At 50.6% G+C, this 18,376-nt stretch overlaps 1 protein-coding gene across 3 annotated transcripts in view; it reads right to left on the reverse strand.

Moving 5' to 3' along the window:
* Positions 1-18,376, reverse strand: part of CCDC18 (coiled-coil domain containing 18) — a 1,483,839-nt gene that overhangs the window by 799,706 nt on the left and 665,757 nt on the right. For all 3 annotated transcript variants that reach the window (XM_086953919.1, XM_086953920.1, XM_086953918.1), the window contains one exon: positions 5,019-5,096. In XM_086953919.1, the coding sequence (XP_086810045.1) occupies positions 5,019-5,096 (78 nt within the window). The remainder of the gene's footprint in view (positions 1-5,018; positions 5,097-18,376) is intronic.

Genomic DNA, 18,376 nt, shown 5'->3' on the forward strand with positions numbered 1-18,376 from the left:
GGAAGTTGGATGGCCGCCAACTGCCTCAAATTGAACTCGGATAAGTCCGAGGTGGTCATCTTTAGACACTTATCCCCAGATTTGTCTTCTCGCTGGTGGCCACAGTCCATGGGCTCACCGCCTACTCCAGTCAACAAGGTAAGGAACCTGGGCGTCATGGTTGATGACAGGCTTACGTTTCTTCCCCATGCAAATCAGATTGCTTCCTCCGCATTTTATAAGCTACGAATCATCAAAAAAATCCTCCCTTTTCTCCCCTCCTCAGCAGGCAAGACCTTGATCACGTCCTTGGTATTGTCCACCTTGGACTACTGTAATGCCCTATTTTTGAATGCCCAAGAGAGAGTCCTTAATAAGATGCAGACTGTTCAAAATGCTGCTGCCCGACTGCTGGGTAACATCCCCAAATTCCAATCAGTCTCGAGCACCATCAGAGAGTTGCATTGGCTTACCATTAGAAACAGAGCTAAGTTTAAGGCTCTGTGCATTGTCTATAAGGCACTGCACAACCAGGGACCGGCCTTTCTGACTCAGCAACTCATCCCCTATCGGCCCACTAGGTCCCTGCGGTCCTCTGATCTCTTCCAGTTGGAAGTACCCCGTACCAGACTGGTCTCATGGGGTGACAGAAGATTTCTTGTTTCCGCACCCAAGCTCTGGAACTCTTTGCCGCTAATCATAAAGAACAGTCCTTCTTTGTGGTCCTTTCGGAAACAACTCAAAACTTGGTTATTTGACCAATAAGTAGATCCTCCTTTAGGGCTGAATTTAGCAGATATCAGCGCCGAGATGCCCAAGGGTCTTTGTAGCGCTTTACAAATGTTTAAATAAATAAAATAAATATATTTGTAAATTATTATGTAGTATTGAATAGCGTGTGTAACAAATGTACTTTTCCTTTTCCAATAAAAAAGCACAGACTGGACAATCATTTATCGAGTGTTATTGTTGCGTGCCAGCGAATGGTAAACATTAGCCCACACAACCTCCCCTGAATAGGCCCTGGACTGCTCAGCTTCATTACCCTGACCAAGTGGGGTGCTAGGTTCCCAGTGAGGGGAAAATTGTGAACTTATTTTTACTGCAGGAGTTATATCCTGCACAACTAATAGCCTGGTTTCCTTACAATGCTGCTGTCTCCTAATCAGAAGTCTCCAAGGAAAGCACAGAGTTCCAATCCGGATCTGGCTTTTATACTGTGCACCCAAGAACTAGAAACACACCCAAAAGCTGGAGGCAGAGAAAGTTTAACATGCAAGCAGATCGTTTCAACTGAGCCACAACCAAGGTCTACATGGAGAGTGGAATGATAACAAATAGAAGTGGTTTTAAAGTGGTATAACCAACAGAAGAGGGGCTGCTGCTGCTTTTGTTGGGGTTGTTGATGTCCCTTGGATCCAGCACTTTCACAAATGTCTGTGGGTTTGAAAGGGCTAGGAGGGTTGACACTGCTGAGAGGATTGGCCTCTAAAAAGCCTTGCAAAAAAAATAATTCTTCTATTTGAGAAGCACTCCTAGGGAGGAGTCTGTTTTTGCCATACAGTCTCTATCAACCAGTATATCCACCAATGCAGCCTGGCTATTCATGGAAGAGCCATAACACGTCTCTGGGCATGGCCAAGAATAGTATCTGCCAAGTCTATGCCACGTGTAAGAATTTGCCTGGAGGCAGCCAGAAAGTCAGCAGAAAACAGTTTCTTTATGTGGCCTAGAAGGCGAATCATAGCTAGTTTTGCCATATCACTCCCCCTCCTCCCCCCACCTCTCCCCTCCAGGCCTGCATGTACTGACTGGCCGAGGAGGCACAAGGTGTTAGTGCAAAAAGCCAGATTGCCTGAAAGGAAGATGGTACAACCCATAGAAACAAGACACTTGAACTCAAGGTTCAGTGGTGCAGTAGGGAAAGGATTGGGGTTCTGTGTAGCTGAAGATTTTAGAACTATCCGGCCCTTTGGAGAGGGATGTGCAGATTAAGAATGTTGGATCAGATGGTACATGCCTATGATGCCAAGAGAACTGCTTGTGCATTGCAAGGAATGCAAGGATTTCCACTCAGGCAGCCAGCACTGGTTCTAGTAATGCTGTGTTCAACAACAGAAAAGGTAAAGAGCCACTAAAAACAGCTGTTGGATTTTCTCAAGAATGGTTAGACTTCGTCTATATAAATGGCAAAGAACTCAAACGCTGCTTTAACCATAACAGACATGAGGCAAAAAATGTCCTTAAAAGGAGGTCCTAAAGAGGATGGGATACTATCTTCTGTAGATTGATCCAAGCCATTAACAATTTGAAGCTCAGAAAAACCTTGCACATGAGAGATAAGTTTGGCGGAGGTTGTCCACCTCTAAATCATTTTCCTCAAAGCCTATAAAATTCTCGTTAGGCATGTCAAGTCCAGATGTCTTCTATGCGTGCAAACCGCTGGAATTTGAGAAGAGGATCAGTGAAAAAAAGCTTTTCCCTTACCTCTAGCCACTCAAACAATTTCCAGAGACTTTAAGGGCTCAATTAGCCAATGTCAGAATCGCCATTCATGGAAGCGGCACAAGGACCAGGGCATGCGGAGATGCACAACCAGGTGGTGACTTAGTCAGATACAACGGAATTGTGAAGCATGCAGGAATGTGGTCCACCCTTGAGAATCATAAGAGCCCCAAAGGAATGAGGGGCAGTCTTGAAGCTATCCCTCATGGGTTGTTGAAAGGCTTTGATCTGAGACCAGTCAGCTAATGGAGCTAGATAATCCAGTTTAAGTTAAAGGGCAGGAATCCGCTCCAAAGAGAAGGAGGAAGAGACTGGTGTCGCTGCAGACTTCCCGGATGGTCTATGGTGTGGGACTATCATCAGGGAAGTTAAGGATTTCTCCTTTTCTGTGGCATTGCTCATGTTTCTTGTGAGAGAACCTATTAGAGAATCGCTCCATATCATGTGACTTACATGAAGGTGACAGGGACTATTTCACGTTGTCCTTTCAGGCCTGAGCCAAAAATAGTTTGTATTTCTCCTCTCTGGAGGTTTTCTGATGCATGAAGTTTCACGGGTAACTAGAAGAAAAGTCGTGCCCAGGCCTTAGACATGACATGCAGCTGTTGTGAGGGTTGTCAGAGTTTGAACCCAGAAACATTTCAATGTGACATCCATGAGTAAATACGGTTTGTTACATGGTGTGGTTGTGCAACCTCACTGTGTAATAAACTCACAAATCTATCATGGGTTCGGCTAATTTGTGAAAACCTTGGCTCAATCCTGGGTAGCTCGGACTTCAAGCAGTCTGGTTTTAGCATACAAACTAGTGCAAAGCATTCAGTAGTTCCAAAACAATTGAACAAGAAAGAGATGCGACACGAAGGAACGCAACACCAATTTATAAAAAATAAATCTTTTCATCAATTTATAGAAACCAAAACAAACAAAATCCACTGGAGGGTTCTGGAAGGATGAATTTATAAGTAATTTGTAAATCACGGCTTCAAAATGCAAACAAGCATTGGCAACTGAAATGGTTAGCAGTTACTTTGAAATATTTTGAAAAGATTTTACAAAGTTGTGTTTGGCAACTCCACCCTACTTTGGATGACCAACTTTGGCAGGAAGCAAGTCAGGGGGCAGTAAGTCTTAGAAGGACTGTTACCTTGAAGTCAAAGTAGTTGCCAGTTCAGTTCCAGGCTCTATGGGCAACTCACCATAGACATCAATTAAGTGGTCCTGATGCAAGGGATGGAGGATGCTGATCCACTCAACAAGGGTCTTCCAGGGGCAAACCCTCAATCCACAAAAATGGTGGGGTGACTTTGACCACAGGGGTCGATGTTCCTTGATGTTCAGCCAAAAACCAGCTACATCGAGGTCAGGAACTGTAAATAGCAACTTAAAAACTTAGGCAACAGAGCGGAAACTTTCTAAAGTTGCCTTGTACTTTAAAGGTACATTAAATTCAACTCTGTCATCAAGTTGGGTTTAATGGAACAATTTTATTGATAGCTTTAAGTACCAACTTCAGTAGTTCCATTCTGGAGTAATCACAGCTGAGTTTTCAGCGTGTAACCCAGTACCGGTCAATGAGGATACTAGCTTTTCCACCGTAAAAACGTCAATTTGCGTTTTTACTGTTAGACCATGTGAAAAGACATGTACTTCCTCTTAACAGACAGCACCCTACCTTTGGAATTCTTGGGCCTACCTTAGGCGTGACTAATAAATATTAAACATACATATTAAAAAGGAAGTTCTGGACTCTGTAATACGTTTTAATGGCAAAGTAAAGTTGGAATTTTAAAACTGCTCAACCAGTTTGTAGCGTCAGGCTGGGAGACATGTTTTACTTTGTAACAATCAGGTTAGTACAATAAGAGTCGCAGACCATGAGGGACACTTTAAACTACATGCCCTGGGTAACTCTGATGCCATATACTAGGGATTTATGAGTAAGTTAACTTAAGCCAATCGAACATACACTTAAGAATCAGAGCATTGGCACTGAGGTGTGGTTAGCTGGCCTCAGTGCACTCTCCATTATTACACCAGGGCTAATAGTCAAAAAGCGGGGGTGAACTTGCCAAAATCCATTTCCTCACAACATCGGACATAATCTGCTGTTCAATCATAATTGGTAATTTTGAGGTATCTGGTAAACACTTAAGAAGGCGTGGAAAAACATGAAAGACATCAGCACAGTCAAGGGGGGCTGTTTATAGGCAACTGTCACTGTCAAGGAAAAAAAGTTCTGGATGCAGTGTAGCATGTGACGTCATTTACAAGGTGAAAAATCTGCTGCAAAAACATTAATCAGAAAAAATGCATTTTCACTGACTGTACTTTGCAGACTTGGTGGAGTTCTCTCACCACCTTACCAATTTCCAAGTATCTTAGTTTGCAACAGTAGATAAGTTAACTATTACTATTAAGGAGCGATTACCGTATATGTTTTTAAAAGTTGCATAAGGAAGATCTCTTTTAGTTGCAATGGGTGGTATACTGGGATTATATGAGATTTAATAAACACAAATTAGTACACTAACCTGGACTGCTTCCTCTGCAACCTGATTTTGTAATACCGTCACAGTTTCATCGTTCTTTAGCCTTTGAGTTTCCATTTCCTATGAAAATATAGAGTCAAATTAAATATCAGCAACATTAAAGTAGAACTATTCTTGAAGTAAAACAAGATATTGACCTTCAAAAAGAAACTTACTAAAGAATATATTTACTCACAAATTTCTCATTTTTTGAAAACAGCTTATTGGCATGTAGGAGAAACACAAAGAGGTTTGCATAGATACCTATATTCACCAGAGTGGCTCCATGACGTCATCATCGTGCAGATGGTACCAGAAGCCCCTAATTAAATAAATGTATTGAGCTGTCTGTGTCATCTTGTCTTAATTTCAACTCAATTTTTCACACGCCACAGAGGGCATGGAATGGAGAAACCAAGCAAAGTCATTTGTAGCATGAGAATCCAAAAGCGGAGATGGAATGGCGATGAGTAACAAATCGGTTACTTACTGGCAGGAGTAGTTTTGCAGCTTGGAGAATTTTCTGGATTCACATGCTGTGCATTATTCTGCCATCTTGTGGTTGGGTCCGGATCATTCCTTTTGCAGTCTATTCTCACTCTTTTTTTTTTTTTTTTTTTTTGCGTGTCAGCTTTTTCCGCCATTTAGTGCCTTGTCCATCATTCTCTAGACGTCAGCTACCTCCCCAGAAGCCCCTGTGCGTGGTCGCCATCTTCAGATTCTTTTTCCCAGTGATTTCGTAACTCACGTTACTTTACCTGTGCTTACCTCTATCTTTTGGTTTTGTCATTTGTCTTACCTTTATCCTTATAATCGCTTTCACCTAATTTCCTTGGAGACGGGTGTGTCACATGTGAATCCAGATAATTCATTAAGCTGCAAAACGAAACATAACCATTTAGTTTTGCAACATGAATCTGTTCTGGATTCACATCCTGTGAATTGCCTTTGTAGGAGACGATTTGTTTATTGTGGTGGCTGGGTTTGTAATGAGGTTGGACTTGCAAACAAATACTGCAGTACTCTTTGAACTGCTTGTGATTCTCTATTCACCTGGAAGTCTACGCATTAGTACTTTGTGAATGTGAGAGCTGCTGAACAGGTGGCTGCCAGACACATATCGCTTAACTGGGCGGGAAGATTAGGGTTGCTCCTTTCTACCTTGCTGAGTGTGCTCTGGGCTTTGTTTCCAGTTGTACGCCAGCCTTCGTGTGACACATTTGCACAGTCAGGGCTATCCACCTCGAGATAGTGCCCTTAACTGGCACTCGCTTGTTTTGTCTGTGTAAACTATAAAGAACTGTTTTGTTCTCTCTAGATAGCGCACTATTTTTCTACGCGAGTCCAGCATATGAAGGGCTCTTTCAACCGGAGTCTTTAGTTCCTGGAAGAAGCTTGGGATTTGGATAGCTTGGTTTATGTGGAACTGTGATATGAACTTCAGTAGGAAGTGGGGGGCTGTTTCTTATGACTACTCTAACCATGTGTATTTGCAGGTAAGGTCCTAGGTGGTAAGTGCTTTCTGTTCATTTATCCTTCATAATGATGTCATGGCAATTGGCAATTAGGAAAGCTGATCTAGAGGGGCATATTTTAATGTTGTCCTGTGCTGTGATTCAAAGGAGTCTTCATCAGTTGCGTTAACATCACGTTTAGGTTCCATGTGGGTGCTGGTGTGCATCTTGGTGGGTATTCTCTTGTGCCGTCTCTATCAGCTCAGAAAAACATGTTTGTCTTACCGATTGTGGGGCGATAAGGATTAGCATGCCCACCGACTGTTTTCACTTACTGGTCACTCGTAATATTAGCAAGATTGTGAGAAAGTGTACGCACATTTTCATGACCAGTCCATCTGCAGTGCATTCCCCAGAGATTAGCAGTGCGGCTGCATGGAGGCAACGCTTCAGTAATTTGCATTCTGCTGTGGTGTTGCGAACAGGTCCACTTCTGGTGTCCCCCATCTCTGGAACAACCTTTGTATCACGGTCTGATGCCGATCCCACTCATATCAGATGGTTGCTTACCTGCAGAATGTATGTGCTTCAATGTGTCCACCTCTATGCAATATTGATCCTGGATGATGTTTGAGGATACACTTTTCAGATATGACCTCTCACTACATGGAGAAAGGTCCCTACAGGTTTTGTGTGGAGGGAGCTCTACTTTTGCGCGTCACTTGTTTGAGGGACCTGGTCCTCTGGATAGTTGTTCCCTGCCTCTCACTTTGTCGTGACAGGCTTTGTGGTGCCTGATACAGCCGCCGTTTTGTTGTCCCTTCTGGCTGGCTTGCCTGCTGTAAGGGTTGGTGCGGAGAGGTGGGCTGAAAGTTCCCTCTTCCTGTCGGTCTTCTTGAGGAGGCAGTTTTCCACCTCTGATGGCCTCTAAACGGTAACACCCCCATGGACTTTGCCATCTTATTGCAAAGTTACTACTTGTGTAACGATTTATCTGTAAGAGACATTAATTAGTGATAGATTCCTTACCTTAGAATATCCCCAGGCGTCAGACTGGATCCGGAAAGTTTTGCGTAGCAGTACCCTTGCGCGTCGGTAGGCGTCGTCTGCGGCTCCGCGTCCGTCGTCGGCGTCGTGGGCGCCATGATGACGTCGGAGTACTTAGACGCCGCCTCCGCGTGCTGACGTCAGTTCTTAGCCACAGCTTTTCCGCGCCAGAAGCGCAGAGCCATGACAAAAACCAACACTGGTGCCAAGAAACTAGGGCCCTGAAAGGGGATGACCTTAACCCTAGATATCGGTTCGCAGAACGGGGAGGATGGGTGGGTCGGTACGGAATCTATCACTAACTAATGTCTCTTAAAGATATATCGTTACACAAGTAGTAACTTGTGCATCTGAAAGAGACAAGTTAGTGATAGATTCCTTACCTTAGAATAGATACCCCAGCAATACCATCCCCGTGGTGGTGGGTCTGCGAACTAATAATCACACCAGAAAGTCCTGGAGGACGGAACGGCCAAAGTAGCCATCCCTCTGGACTTGACTGTCCAGGCAGTAGTGCTGTGCAAACGTGTGCAGCGAGGCCCACGTAGCTGCCTGGCAAATGTCCTGCAAGGGCACACCTCGGCCCAAGGCAGTAGTAGTGGCCGTGGCTCGAGAGGAATGAGCCCTCAGCCCAACAGGGGGTTCCTTCTTAGCCTAGGAGTAACACGCCTGGATGCACAAGATAATACACCGAGAGATGGTCCGTTTGTGCACCGCTTTCCCTTTCTTAGCGCCCGCGTACCCAACAAAGAGTTGATCATCCACCCGGAATTGTTGTGTGCGATTCAGATAAAATGAGAGCGCACGTTTTGGGTCCAGACGGTGGAGCCTCTCCTCCTCTCTCGAGGGGTGCGGAGGCGGAAAGAAGGTGGGCAATGTGATGGATTGCCCAATGTGGAAGGCCGTGACCACCTTAGGCAAGAAGGAGGGCTTAGTCCTTAAAACAACCTTGTCCGGATGGACTGAAAGGAGAGGAGGCTTACAAGATAGAGCCTGGAGCTCACTCACTCTCCTGGCAGAGGTGATGGCTACCAGGAAGGCAGTCTTCAGAGAAAGAAGGCGAAGAGGACAGTTGTGAAGCGGCTCAAAGGGAGCGCACATCAGAAACGTTAGAACCAGGTTCAAGTCCCACTGAGGCATCACGAAGGGAACAGGAGGAAAGGTATGGGTGATGCCCTTCAGGAATCGATTAACGATAGGGGACTTGAACAAAGAAGGCTGGTCAGGCAGCCTCAGAAAGGCTGAAAGAGCCGAAAGAAAGCCCTTGACAGTGCCCAGAGCAGAGCCCTGCTGGGCAAGAGAGAGAAGAAAGAGGAGAACCTCAGAAAGAGGGGCATTGAGGGGATCCACAGCCTTTGCTGTGCACCATGCCACAAATCTGTTCCACCTGCAGGCGTATACCGACTTTGTGGAGGGACGCCTAGCTGCCAGAATGATGTTGCAAACTTCAGGAGGCAAGTCAAATGGCCTCAACTGTCGCCGCTCAATCTCCAAGCATGGAGGTGGAGACTGGACAGGTTCGGGTGGAGGACCGTCCCCTGCTGCTGCGACAGAAGGTCCTCCTGAAGAGGCAGACGAACCGGGGGATCGACTGACAAACTGAGTAGCTCGGGATACCAGTACCTTTGTGCCCAGTCCGGAGCCACAAGGATGACTTGGGCCCGGTCGCGCTTGATCTTCTTCAGCACTCTGGGCAGAAGTGGTATAGGCGGAAAGGCGTACAACAGACCGCAGCTCCACTCGCGACGAAAAGCGTCTCCGAGCGAGTGCCGCCTTTGAAATTCCAACGCACAGAACTGATGACATTGCGCGTTCTCTTCGGTGGCGAATAGATCTAACCAAGGCTCTCCCCATTGCTGAAAGAGGCCTTGCGCCACGTCCGAGTTCAGACACCATTCGTGATCCATCGAGCACCGACGGCTGAGTTCGTCCGCCCTGGCGTTCAGAGAACCTGCCAGGTGTTTAACCACCAGAGTCACGCCCTGATGTTCTAGCCATTGCCAGAGACGCAGAGCCTCCTGGCAAAGGGTCCACGACCCCACTCCGCCCTGTTTGTTGCAGTACCACATGGCGGTAGTGTTGTCCGTGAACACTTGCACTGCGCTCCCTCGGACAGACGGGAGGAATGCCTTCAGTGCCAGACGAATCGCCCGCAGCTCCAACAGATTGATATGGAGCCGGGATTCCGCCGGAGACCAGAGTTCTTTGATCTCCGGCTCTCCCAAGTGGCCTCCCCAGCCCTGGAGGGACGCGTCCGTCACAACTACGTGCTCCGGTTGGGGAAGGGAGAGGGATCTGCCGTTGAACCAATCGCGGTCCGTGAGCCACCACTGCAGCTGTCTCGCATTGCCCTCCGAGATCAGGACATGGTCGGACAGGTTTCCCCGGTGCTGGGCCCACTGAAACTTCAGGTCTCACTGCAGAGACCCCATCCGCCACCGTGCGTGATGCACCAGAAGGATGCAGGAGGCCATCAGCCCCAGAAGCCGCAGCGTCAACCTGACCGAAACCCGGGATAACGGCCCGAAGATCGGAATCAGAGCCTGTATATCCCGAACCCGCTGTTCGGGCGGGTAAACCCGAAACTGCGCCGAGTCGAGAACAGCTCAGATGAAAAGGAGCTTCTGAGAGGGGCACAGGTGTGACTTCGGCACATTGATGGAAAATCCCAGCCGGTGCAGGAGATCCGCCGTAGTCTGGAGGGGGCTGACGACTGTCTGGGGCGAGCCCGCCTTCAACAACCAGTCGTCTAGGTAGTGGAAGACTGAGCCCCCTAACCTGCACAGATGAGCTGCGACCACCGCCATCACTTTCGTGAACACCCGTGGGGCGCTGGTAAGGCCGAAGGGGAGCACGGTAAACTGAAAGTGCTCGAGGCCTACCGTGAACCTCAGGTAACGCGGGTGGGCCGGCAGGACGGGGATGTGGAAATATGCGTCCTGCAAGTCCAACGCTACTGTAGGAGAGTAGGGTCTGCAATCCTATGATCACCCAGATTTTTTGCTTTTGTTTCACTGGTTTACGACTTTCTCTGGCTGTGGGCCTGCCAATCAGACCCACAGCCTGGCTGTTCTCTTTCTAAATTACGATATGTACCCTAGGTGCATTCACCAATTGGTACTGGGCCACCTTATCAGACCCCGTAACGCAGGGCATAGGTGTACCCAGGGCCGCCAGGGGCTGCAGCATGTATTATGCCACCCCTGGCTGGCCTCCTAAATTTGACACAACTGGCTGCATGACAGCTCGGGCAAAGTCGTGTAATCACCCTTTGCTTTAGGTATAGTAGCTCTATATCTAACCATACAATGGACACCCGAGTTCCTATCAGTCACTCCTATGGCAGGCCTTGACAATCCTGAAGGCAGAGTGCGTGGGCTCGTGTGAACTAGGTTCTGGCCCGAGCCGAGCCCGGTTGCAGCTTGCGGAATCAAGACCCAATGGCTGTTCCATGATAACGCGTACCACATCGGTAACTTCGGTGTCGCGTTATCAAGACATGTCGAGTAAGGTGTCATACGAATCGGGATGCTGCCCTCTCACCAACTCTGGCGACGAGGTTAGCATTCCGCCCTTCTAGAGGGACACGACATGTACGTAACTGTGAACCCCGGTTAAAGTTAACTAAAGCCTCAGCTCCACAAAATGGATGCTGCCACCACAGACACGAGTCTGACCTCCTGCTGCTGGGAGTCCTTCCAGCGAGGAGAGCTTGGACAAAGGGTTTCCTGTCGAGGGCGGTGTTCGCACCGTCCCAGACAGGGTTTGTGTATTCTGGGTAGGTAGGGCTTTTGCGAGAAGGTGACTGCGGAGTGGCACCCCGGTGCTCACTACGCATCTGCCGGTTAGAACCAGTTCCAGGGGCACCAGCCCTGGCCTGGGGAAAGTCCGGCAGGGGAGAGGGGTGTAACTACCCCCCTTCCTGGTCCCACCCTTAGGGCAGGACCTAGTCATGTACCCACCCCTTTCTTTAGAATAAAGGCCGGAGCGGGGAACCTTCCAAATTAGATCATCTTTGAATCAAGAATACTTTCTACGAAAGGACTTCGAGACTCTTCTCAAGATTTCTCCCTTGTGACTAAGGAGTAGTCACCCTGCATCAGCGGGCACCATCTAAGAACTCTGCGGTTTGCTGTAAGTCCTTCCTCAAGGAATCCGACGGCCCAGCTCGACGAGAACCGGCTTCCCTGGCACCTCTGACCTCTACCCACGTCATCAGCTCAGCTGTGATCTGTGGGTGCGACGAGACCTCGAGGGACCGGCCATCATCAGAACCTGCACGCTCTTAACCAGCACGACCATCGAAGCAATTCTCTGGTGAGTGCTCTGGGGTCCGAGAAGCCCCGACCCTGAGCCGCTCCAGCACCGAAGTGCAGTCTCCCAGCATCTCCACGATCTGCGTGGGGCCCTTCTGCTCGCTGCTCAGCACGTAGTCTGGTCACTAGCCGCTGGCTTGTGCTCTTCTGTGACGACATCCGACAATCAACACTGCTGGTCTGGTTGCTCCAGACTGGCCCTTGCTTCCATCTTTGCGAGAAGCACCCCGGACCCTCCTGGTCCACTCACGACGCCATCTTAGGCCCACCACGTGGCCCTGAGACCTGCCAAGGCTTGTTGCCCCATCCTGGGCCCAGCGACGCCGACAGCATCATCCTTCGTGGGACAGCTCGCACATCCATCCTGGTCGCCGACAACGCCTCCTGGTCCGTGAGACTGCAGAGCCTAGCGTCGCCCACTCACCTGGCCGAGGTGACGGCCAACCGGTGCCTTCCTGGTACCCTCTGACTACTGGCTAGTAGTACGAACTTGGTCCCCTCTGCTTTCAGGTATCATCAATCTCTGATCCAGGCTTGGATCTCTACGAACTATTCATCACTGGTCGCCGGCCAGCAACTCCTTTTCTTCCGGCTCCTGGCTCGTCAGCGAAGACCCCGACGCCTGTAAGACTTGTGCAGCCGCAGCCCTCGTGGCTAGGTAACTCGGCATTTCGGTGCCTGCATAGCCTCTTTACTCTAGGGTCCCGAGTCCCTCGCTTCCGACTTGCCTTATCGGGACCGCCCGAGACCTTAAACTTTCCGTGTCCTCGGACACTTGTTTTAATTGTGCACTTGAAGTATTTTCCTAAGAGATTTGGTTTGTGCTTAGTACCCTGTCCTCATAAAGAGTACAGGGCTGTTGTGATTCTTAATAAATATACTGTTTATTTTCATAACACTTGTGTGGTGTCCTTTCACTTGGTGTTCAAGGGGTACATGTGTGGTAAACAGCTGGCTTAACGCGCCCTCTCGAGTCTTTAGCCTTAGACTGCTCGTATCCACGCTACTAGGATAGCTGGTCTATAGGTTGACTTACAACCAATCACCATAAGGGTCGTTTGGAACGATACATAGCGGTCGCTAGAATAGCGAACGCTGCATATCGGGCCAACTTCTCACAGCTACCATCCAGTCTCCTGGGTCTAGGGCAGCCAAGACCTGAGCCAGTGTCAGCATTTTGAACTTCTCCTTCCGGAGGAAGCCGTTGACGTTCCTCAGATCCAAGATAGGGCGTAGGCCCCCTTTGCCCTTCTTGGGTACCAGGAAGTAGTGGGAGTAGCAACCACGTCCTACTTCTGGCCCAGGAACGCGCTCGATGGCCCCCTTGGCCAAGAGGGCCGAAACTTCCTCCTGCAGGAGCCGCAAGTGATCCCCCGATACGTGGTGGTGTTGCGGTGGCATGGCTTGAGGGGTCGTCTCGAAGGGGAGGGAGTAGCCCCTTCGGACGATCTGCAGCACCCACCTGTCCGAAGTGACAGTGCGCCAGTGAGAGTGGTGATGGCGAACCCTGCCTCCCACTGGCGTCACATGGGCCGAAAAGCACGGACTAGGTGGGTTTAGAGGTGGATGCCGCGGGGGCAGGTGTGGACTGACTCCGCTTGTTCTCCCGACCGCCTCCACAGTGGTTTCCACGGCCGCCGCCGCGCTGGACGACAGTTTGCAGCGAGTGGCTGGCGGCACGTGTGGGGACGCCCCTTCCTTGGCCACGAAAGGAGCGAAAGGCACCCATTTGCTGGCGCGGGGCCGAGAGGCCCAAGGACTTGGCCGTAGCCCTGGAGTCCTTAAAGCGCTCAAGCGCGTGGTCTGCCTTGTCGCCAAAGAGGCGACGGCCATCAAACGGCATGTCCATGAGGGTGTTTTGGACGTCTGCCGAGAAATTGGCGGATCTCAGCCAGGCGTGGCGTCGCACCGCCACTGTCGTAGCCATCGCTCTGCCCAGCGAGTCAGTAGTATCCAGTCCACACCTGATTGAATACTTGGCTGCGTCCCGGCCCTCCACAAGGGCTTGGCCGAGTTTGGCCCGTACCTCCAACGGACACTCTGGCAGCACTTCCGCCACCGTTTCCCACAGGGAGTGGTTGTAACGGCCCAAGAGGCATGCGGTGTTGGAAGACCGCAGTCCCAAGCTAAGGGACAAGAAGATCTTCTTACCATAGTTCTCGTACCTCTTGGACTCCCTGTCCGGCGGGGCCGTCGGGAAGGCGGTCTGGGAGTTAGAGGCCTGGATGACCAGACTCTCGGGGGTGGGGTGGGAGGACAGGAAACATGGGTCGGCCGGGGCCGGGCGGTGGCGTTGGCCACGTTCCTATCTACAGGCGAACCTGTAGCGGGCCTGGACCAAGTGCCCAAAAGAACGTCTGTCAAGGCCTCATTAAACGGCAGCAGAGGCTCCATGGAGCATGACTGCGGCTTAAGGACCTCAGTGAGGAGGTTAGTCCTCACGGCCGCGATGGGGAGCTCAAGGCCCAAGGCCTTGGCAGCCCTCATCAACACCACACCATAGGTAGCTCCCTCCTCCGAAGCCACGGTAGGAGGAGAGACAAATCCAGTGTCTGGAGAAGTGTCCAGGCCACTGGCCTCCCCAAGGTCTCCTGTCCCGTCCATGTTAGCCTGGCACTCTCTGGCCAGAGGGTCCTCAGACCCCTCCCAATCCTCCTCCTCCCTCATCTCCTGAGATTCAGGGTCGTAATTGAATGAGGTCGGTTCATAGAAACTAAAATCTCCAAACGGCGTTGAGATCGGCGCCGATAGGCGTCGTCCCGACGTCGGAACCGATTGAAAGGAGGCATCAGGGACAGCGCCGCCCGAGGATGACGCCGGAGGGGACACCACACGGACAGACGCCGGGGAGGGGGGGGGGTTCGTAAGGTCCACCGGAGACGATCCATCGCCCGAGGAAGGTCCAGCGGTGCCGGGGCCGCTGTACCCTGTGGCGCCGGGCCCGAGGGCACCGGCGGTGTCGGGATCGAGGGGCCTTGCGGCGCCGGGCCCGAAGGCGCCGAAGCACCCGACAGCGTCGGGGTCGAAGCCCCTGACCCACTAGGGCCCCCAGACGGGTTCGCTGGGCCCGAAGGCGCCGCGGAACCCGTTGGAGGAGAAAGGGACCTCATGGCCATGAGGAAACTCTCGATCTCCGGCGTCGCGTTCAGCCCAGGGACCGGGGCGCATGGGGCCGAACGCGGCGCCCGAGACTCCCGAGGAGCCGTGTGGGCGGTGTCACCCGAACCCCCTGCCGCATCGTGCGAGCGTCGGGGGGAGTCAGAAGAGAGAGGATGTCTCTTCGACTTCTTATGCTTCTTACCTGACGACTTGGACCCCGAGGAGTGGCGCCGACTCCCGGAGCTGTGACGGCTCCGTCCCCGCGACCTGTCCCTCGACCTCACGTGGGACCGGGACCTCACACGGCGCGGGGCTGGCTGGCGGATTTCGAGTCGCCTGCGGGACCGCTCCCGCCTGGCCTTCCTCGAAAGGGCCCGACAGTCGGAGCAGGCCTCGTCGTCATGGTCGACGCCCAAACACATCAGGCACAGGCGGTGGGGATCCGTGACCGACATGGTACGGTCGCACTCGTCGCAATGCTTGAATCCGGGCATCCCTAACGGCACCGTCGGAGTCGTACAGACTTCGAATTGGATCAAAAGATCACCAAAAGTTTCGTCAAAACGTGACTAGGGAACTGCTCTTTCCAGATCTGCGCTGGCTGGCGCGGAAAAAAGAAGAACTGACGTCAGCACGCGGAGGCGGCGTCTAAGTACTCCGACGACGTCATCACGGCGCCCACGACGCCGAAGACGGACGCGGAGCCGCAGACGACGCCTACCGAGGCGCAAGGGTACTGCTACGCAAAACTTTCCGGATCCAGTCTGACGCCTGGGGATATTCTAAGGTAAGGAATCTATCACTAACGTGTCTCTTTCAGATATCCTTTTTCAGCTGCTGCAGTGCATCGTTAATCACACTGCCAAAGCGTTACTCCCCGGTGAATCGTGCATTGATGATTTTTGCCAGGACTTACATTTTAAAGTCTGACACTCGCAGCCAGGCACGCCTCCTCAATATTGCTCCTGACACAAACTGTCTTCACACTGTCTACGGTGTCTAGTGCTGATTGTAAGCATGTATTAAGTATGTTCCTCCCCTCTTCTACAAGGACGCTTGTTCTCTTCTGGTACTGCTCTAACAGGTGCTTTGGCAATTCTCCCACTTCTTCCTAGTGCTGGTGAGCATATATATTAAGCAGGGCACTGAAGCCTGCAATGTGCAGTGGTTCCCCTTTCAAACTTCCTCCCCACCATCTCCATGCTTTTGCTCTCTATCAGGGGGTGGCCCTGATGATACTGGCACATTGGCACTTTTCCTTGCAGTGGCCACAATGATGGGGTATGCAATTGTGTTGCCTTGAATATAAGCAGGGTCCTTTGAAGAGTGCTTGTATTTTTGTCCGCTCTGGGTGTTACTGACTTACAGGTCGCCAGTTCCTTGAAAGCCTCTCTCCATTGCATTGCATTGCTTTCTAAGGAGAGAAGGGTTTTGAGTAGAAAGTGTGTTTGAGATTTTTCTTCTTCTAGCTAGACTCCACATTGGCCTGCTGCTCTCTTCACGATCATATTGTATGGGAAGGTCATATGGAGGCGACAGCCTCAACAAATACAAGTCTACTCCCTCTTCTGGTGAGTTGGCGTTGCGATCTTGCCACGGATCCTCTTCGGGTTCGTGAAGTAGGCTCTGAGATTCTGGGCCCATTTCTTGGTAGAACAACTGGTGTTTTTCTTGGGGTCTGGCACTAGTGGCAGTTTGAAGTCCACCGCCTCCTTCTCCTCCTGGTTCTTTTTTTCCGCCCACGGTTTTAATGGAATATGACATTTCCAGAGGGCAGGGCAAAATCCTTCTCTAGGAGATTGCTGCCATCTCAGCCTCAAGCCTTCTATATTTCCGCTCGATCTCAAGCCCTCACTCCATGGTGTCTAGTCTGCTGGCCAGCCTTTTTTGGGCGTTGGCGTTTCGGCTGTCTGTATTTTGCCCGGTACCATCGGCCACTCTCGTCCTAAGTCATCTTTCGGAAGACTGATCTCCTCTGGTGTCCTTGGTGTGGGACCAGAGGTGCTCTTTCAATTTCAACTTGCTTTTAGTCCATGGGTGTTTAAGTGCTGAGGTGGTTTTTTTGGGGGTGGGGGAGGGTTTGAGCTGGAAGGTCTCTGCTTACTTGGCCCTTGTTTTTTCTGCATTACCAGTTCGTGATTCTCCTTGTGTTTGTGTTCTCGGTTGGTGACCTCTCTTTAGGGGTATGAGCCCTTCCTTGGGGTTGTTATTCTCTTCCTCTCTTGCCATACTGAGGTCTCTAACCAATGAACTGTCCTTCTGCGCTTGCATGGAGTAGTGTGCCTGTCCATGGTGATCATACACAGGGGGTTCCGGGGTTGGTGTCTGATGTCAGGAGAGGGATGGACCAAGCACCAAATGATGGCACCAGAGAACGCTGAACAGAAGAAAAAAAGAGAAATAACTGCAAGAGGAGAGTTCCTGATCCAACCTCTAGATGGCGAAATAATGCACAGCATGTGAATCCAGAAAAGTCACACTGCAAAATCTGCCTTAAAAGTGTAGCTACCATCAGCAAGAACATTACCGGAGATGGTAGTGTGTGACGCAAGAGGGTCGTGGTACTCTAACCGCTGCGTCATAACTGGATGAGCTTTTTCCACTGAAGAGGGATGGCAAGGCGGGGAGGCCAAGCCGAATTTCTTGGTGGGCGACGACTTCCTAAGTCCAGTAGGACTCTGTGTGTGTGTGTGTGTGTGTTTTCAGTTTCAACTTTCCCCTATTCTACTTTCTTTATTTACTGACTTTCAAAATACTTCTATGATGGGTGGATCGTTTAACAAAGCCACTATTATTGGATTATCAAGGCTGGGGGATGTATGGGTGGGAGGCGCAGTCGTCCCGTTTGGCGACCTGCAGCGCAAATTCGCCTTGTATGAGAACAAAACTTTTCGCTATCTTCAAGTTCGTAGTGCGCTGCCTAAAGCGCTCTCCAGGGGTGAGGTTCGGCCGGTATCTTCTCCTTTAGAGGATAGCCTCCTGAAAAGGCCATCTCCCTCACCTATCGTAAGCTTCAAAATAATGCGCCAGACCTGTTGGTTAAAGTTCGGGCAAAATGGTGTTTAATGTGGGTGATATCAATGATGAGGACTAGAGGGCGGCCCTTGCTTCGCTCTGGGGCACTGCGATCCGGTCCCGATTCAAACTAGTCCAACTTAAACTGCTCCATAGTATCTATTATACGAGCACGGTCCTGGTAAAAATGGGTCTGATGAGTTTTCCCCTCTGCCCACAAGGTTGTGGCCAGGTAGGCACCTATTTACATCAGTGGTGGGAATGTCAGATCCTCCAGACGCACTGGGGAGAGATTCTTGCAACTCTGTCCCTGACTTGCGGGAAGGAGATTGACAGTTCCCCACGACTCTGCCTCTTGGATATTTGGGAGGTCACTGATCTAACGAGGTCGGAGAGATTGTGGGTCTCTTTGGGATGCATGGTGGCCAAG

This window comes from Lissotriton vulgaris, chromosome 1_1 (genome assembly GCF_964263255.1).
Source record: "Lissotriton vulgaris chromosome 1_1, aLisVul1.2, whole genome shotgun sequence".
Classification (NCBI taxonomy): Eukaryota; Metazoa; Chordata; class Amphibia; order Caudata; family Salamandridae; genus Lissotriton; species Lissotriton vulgaris.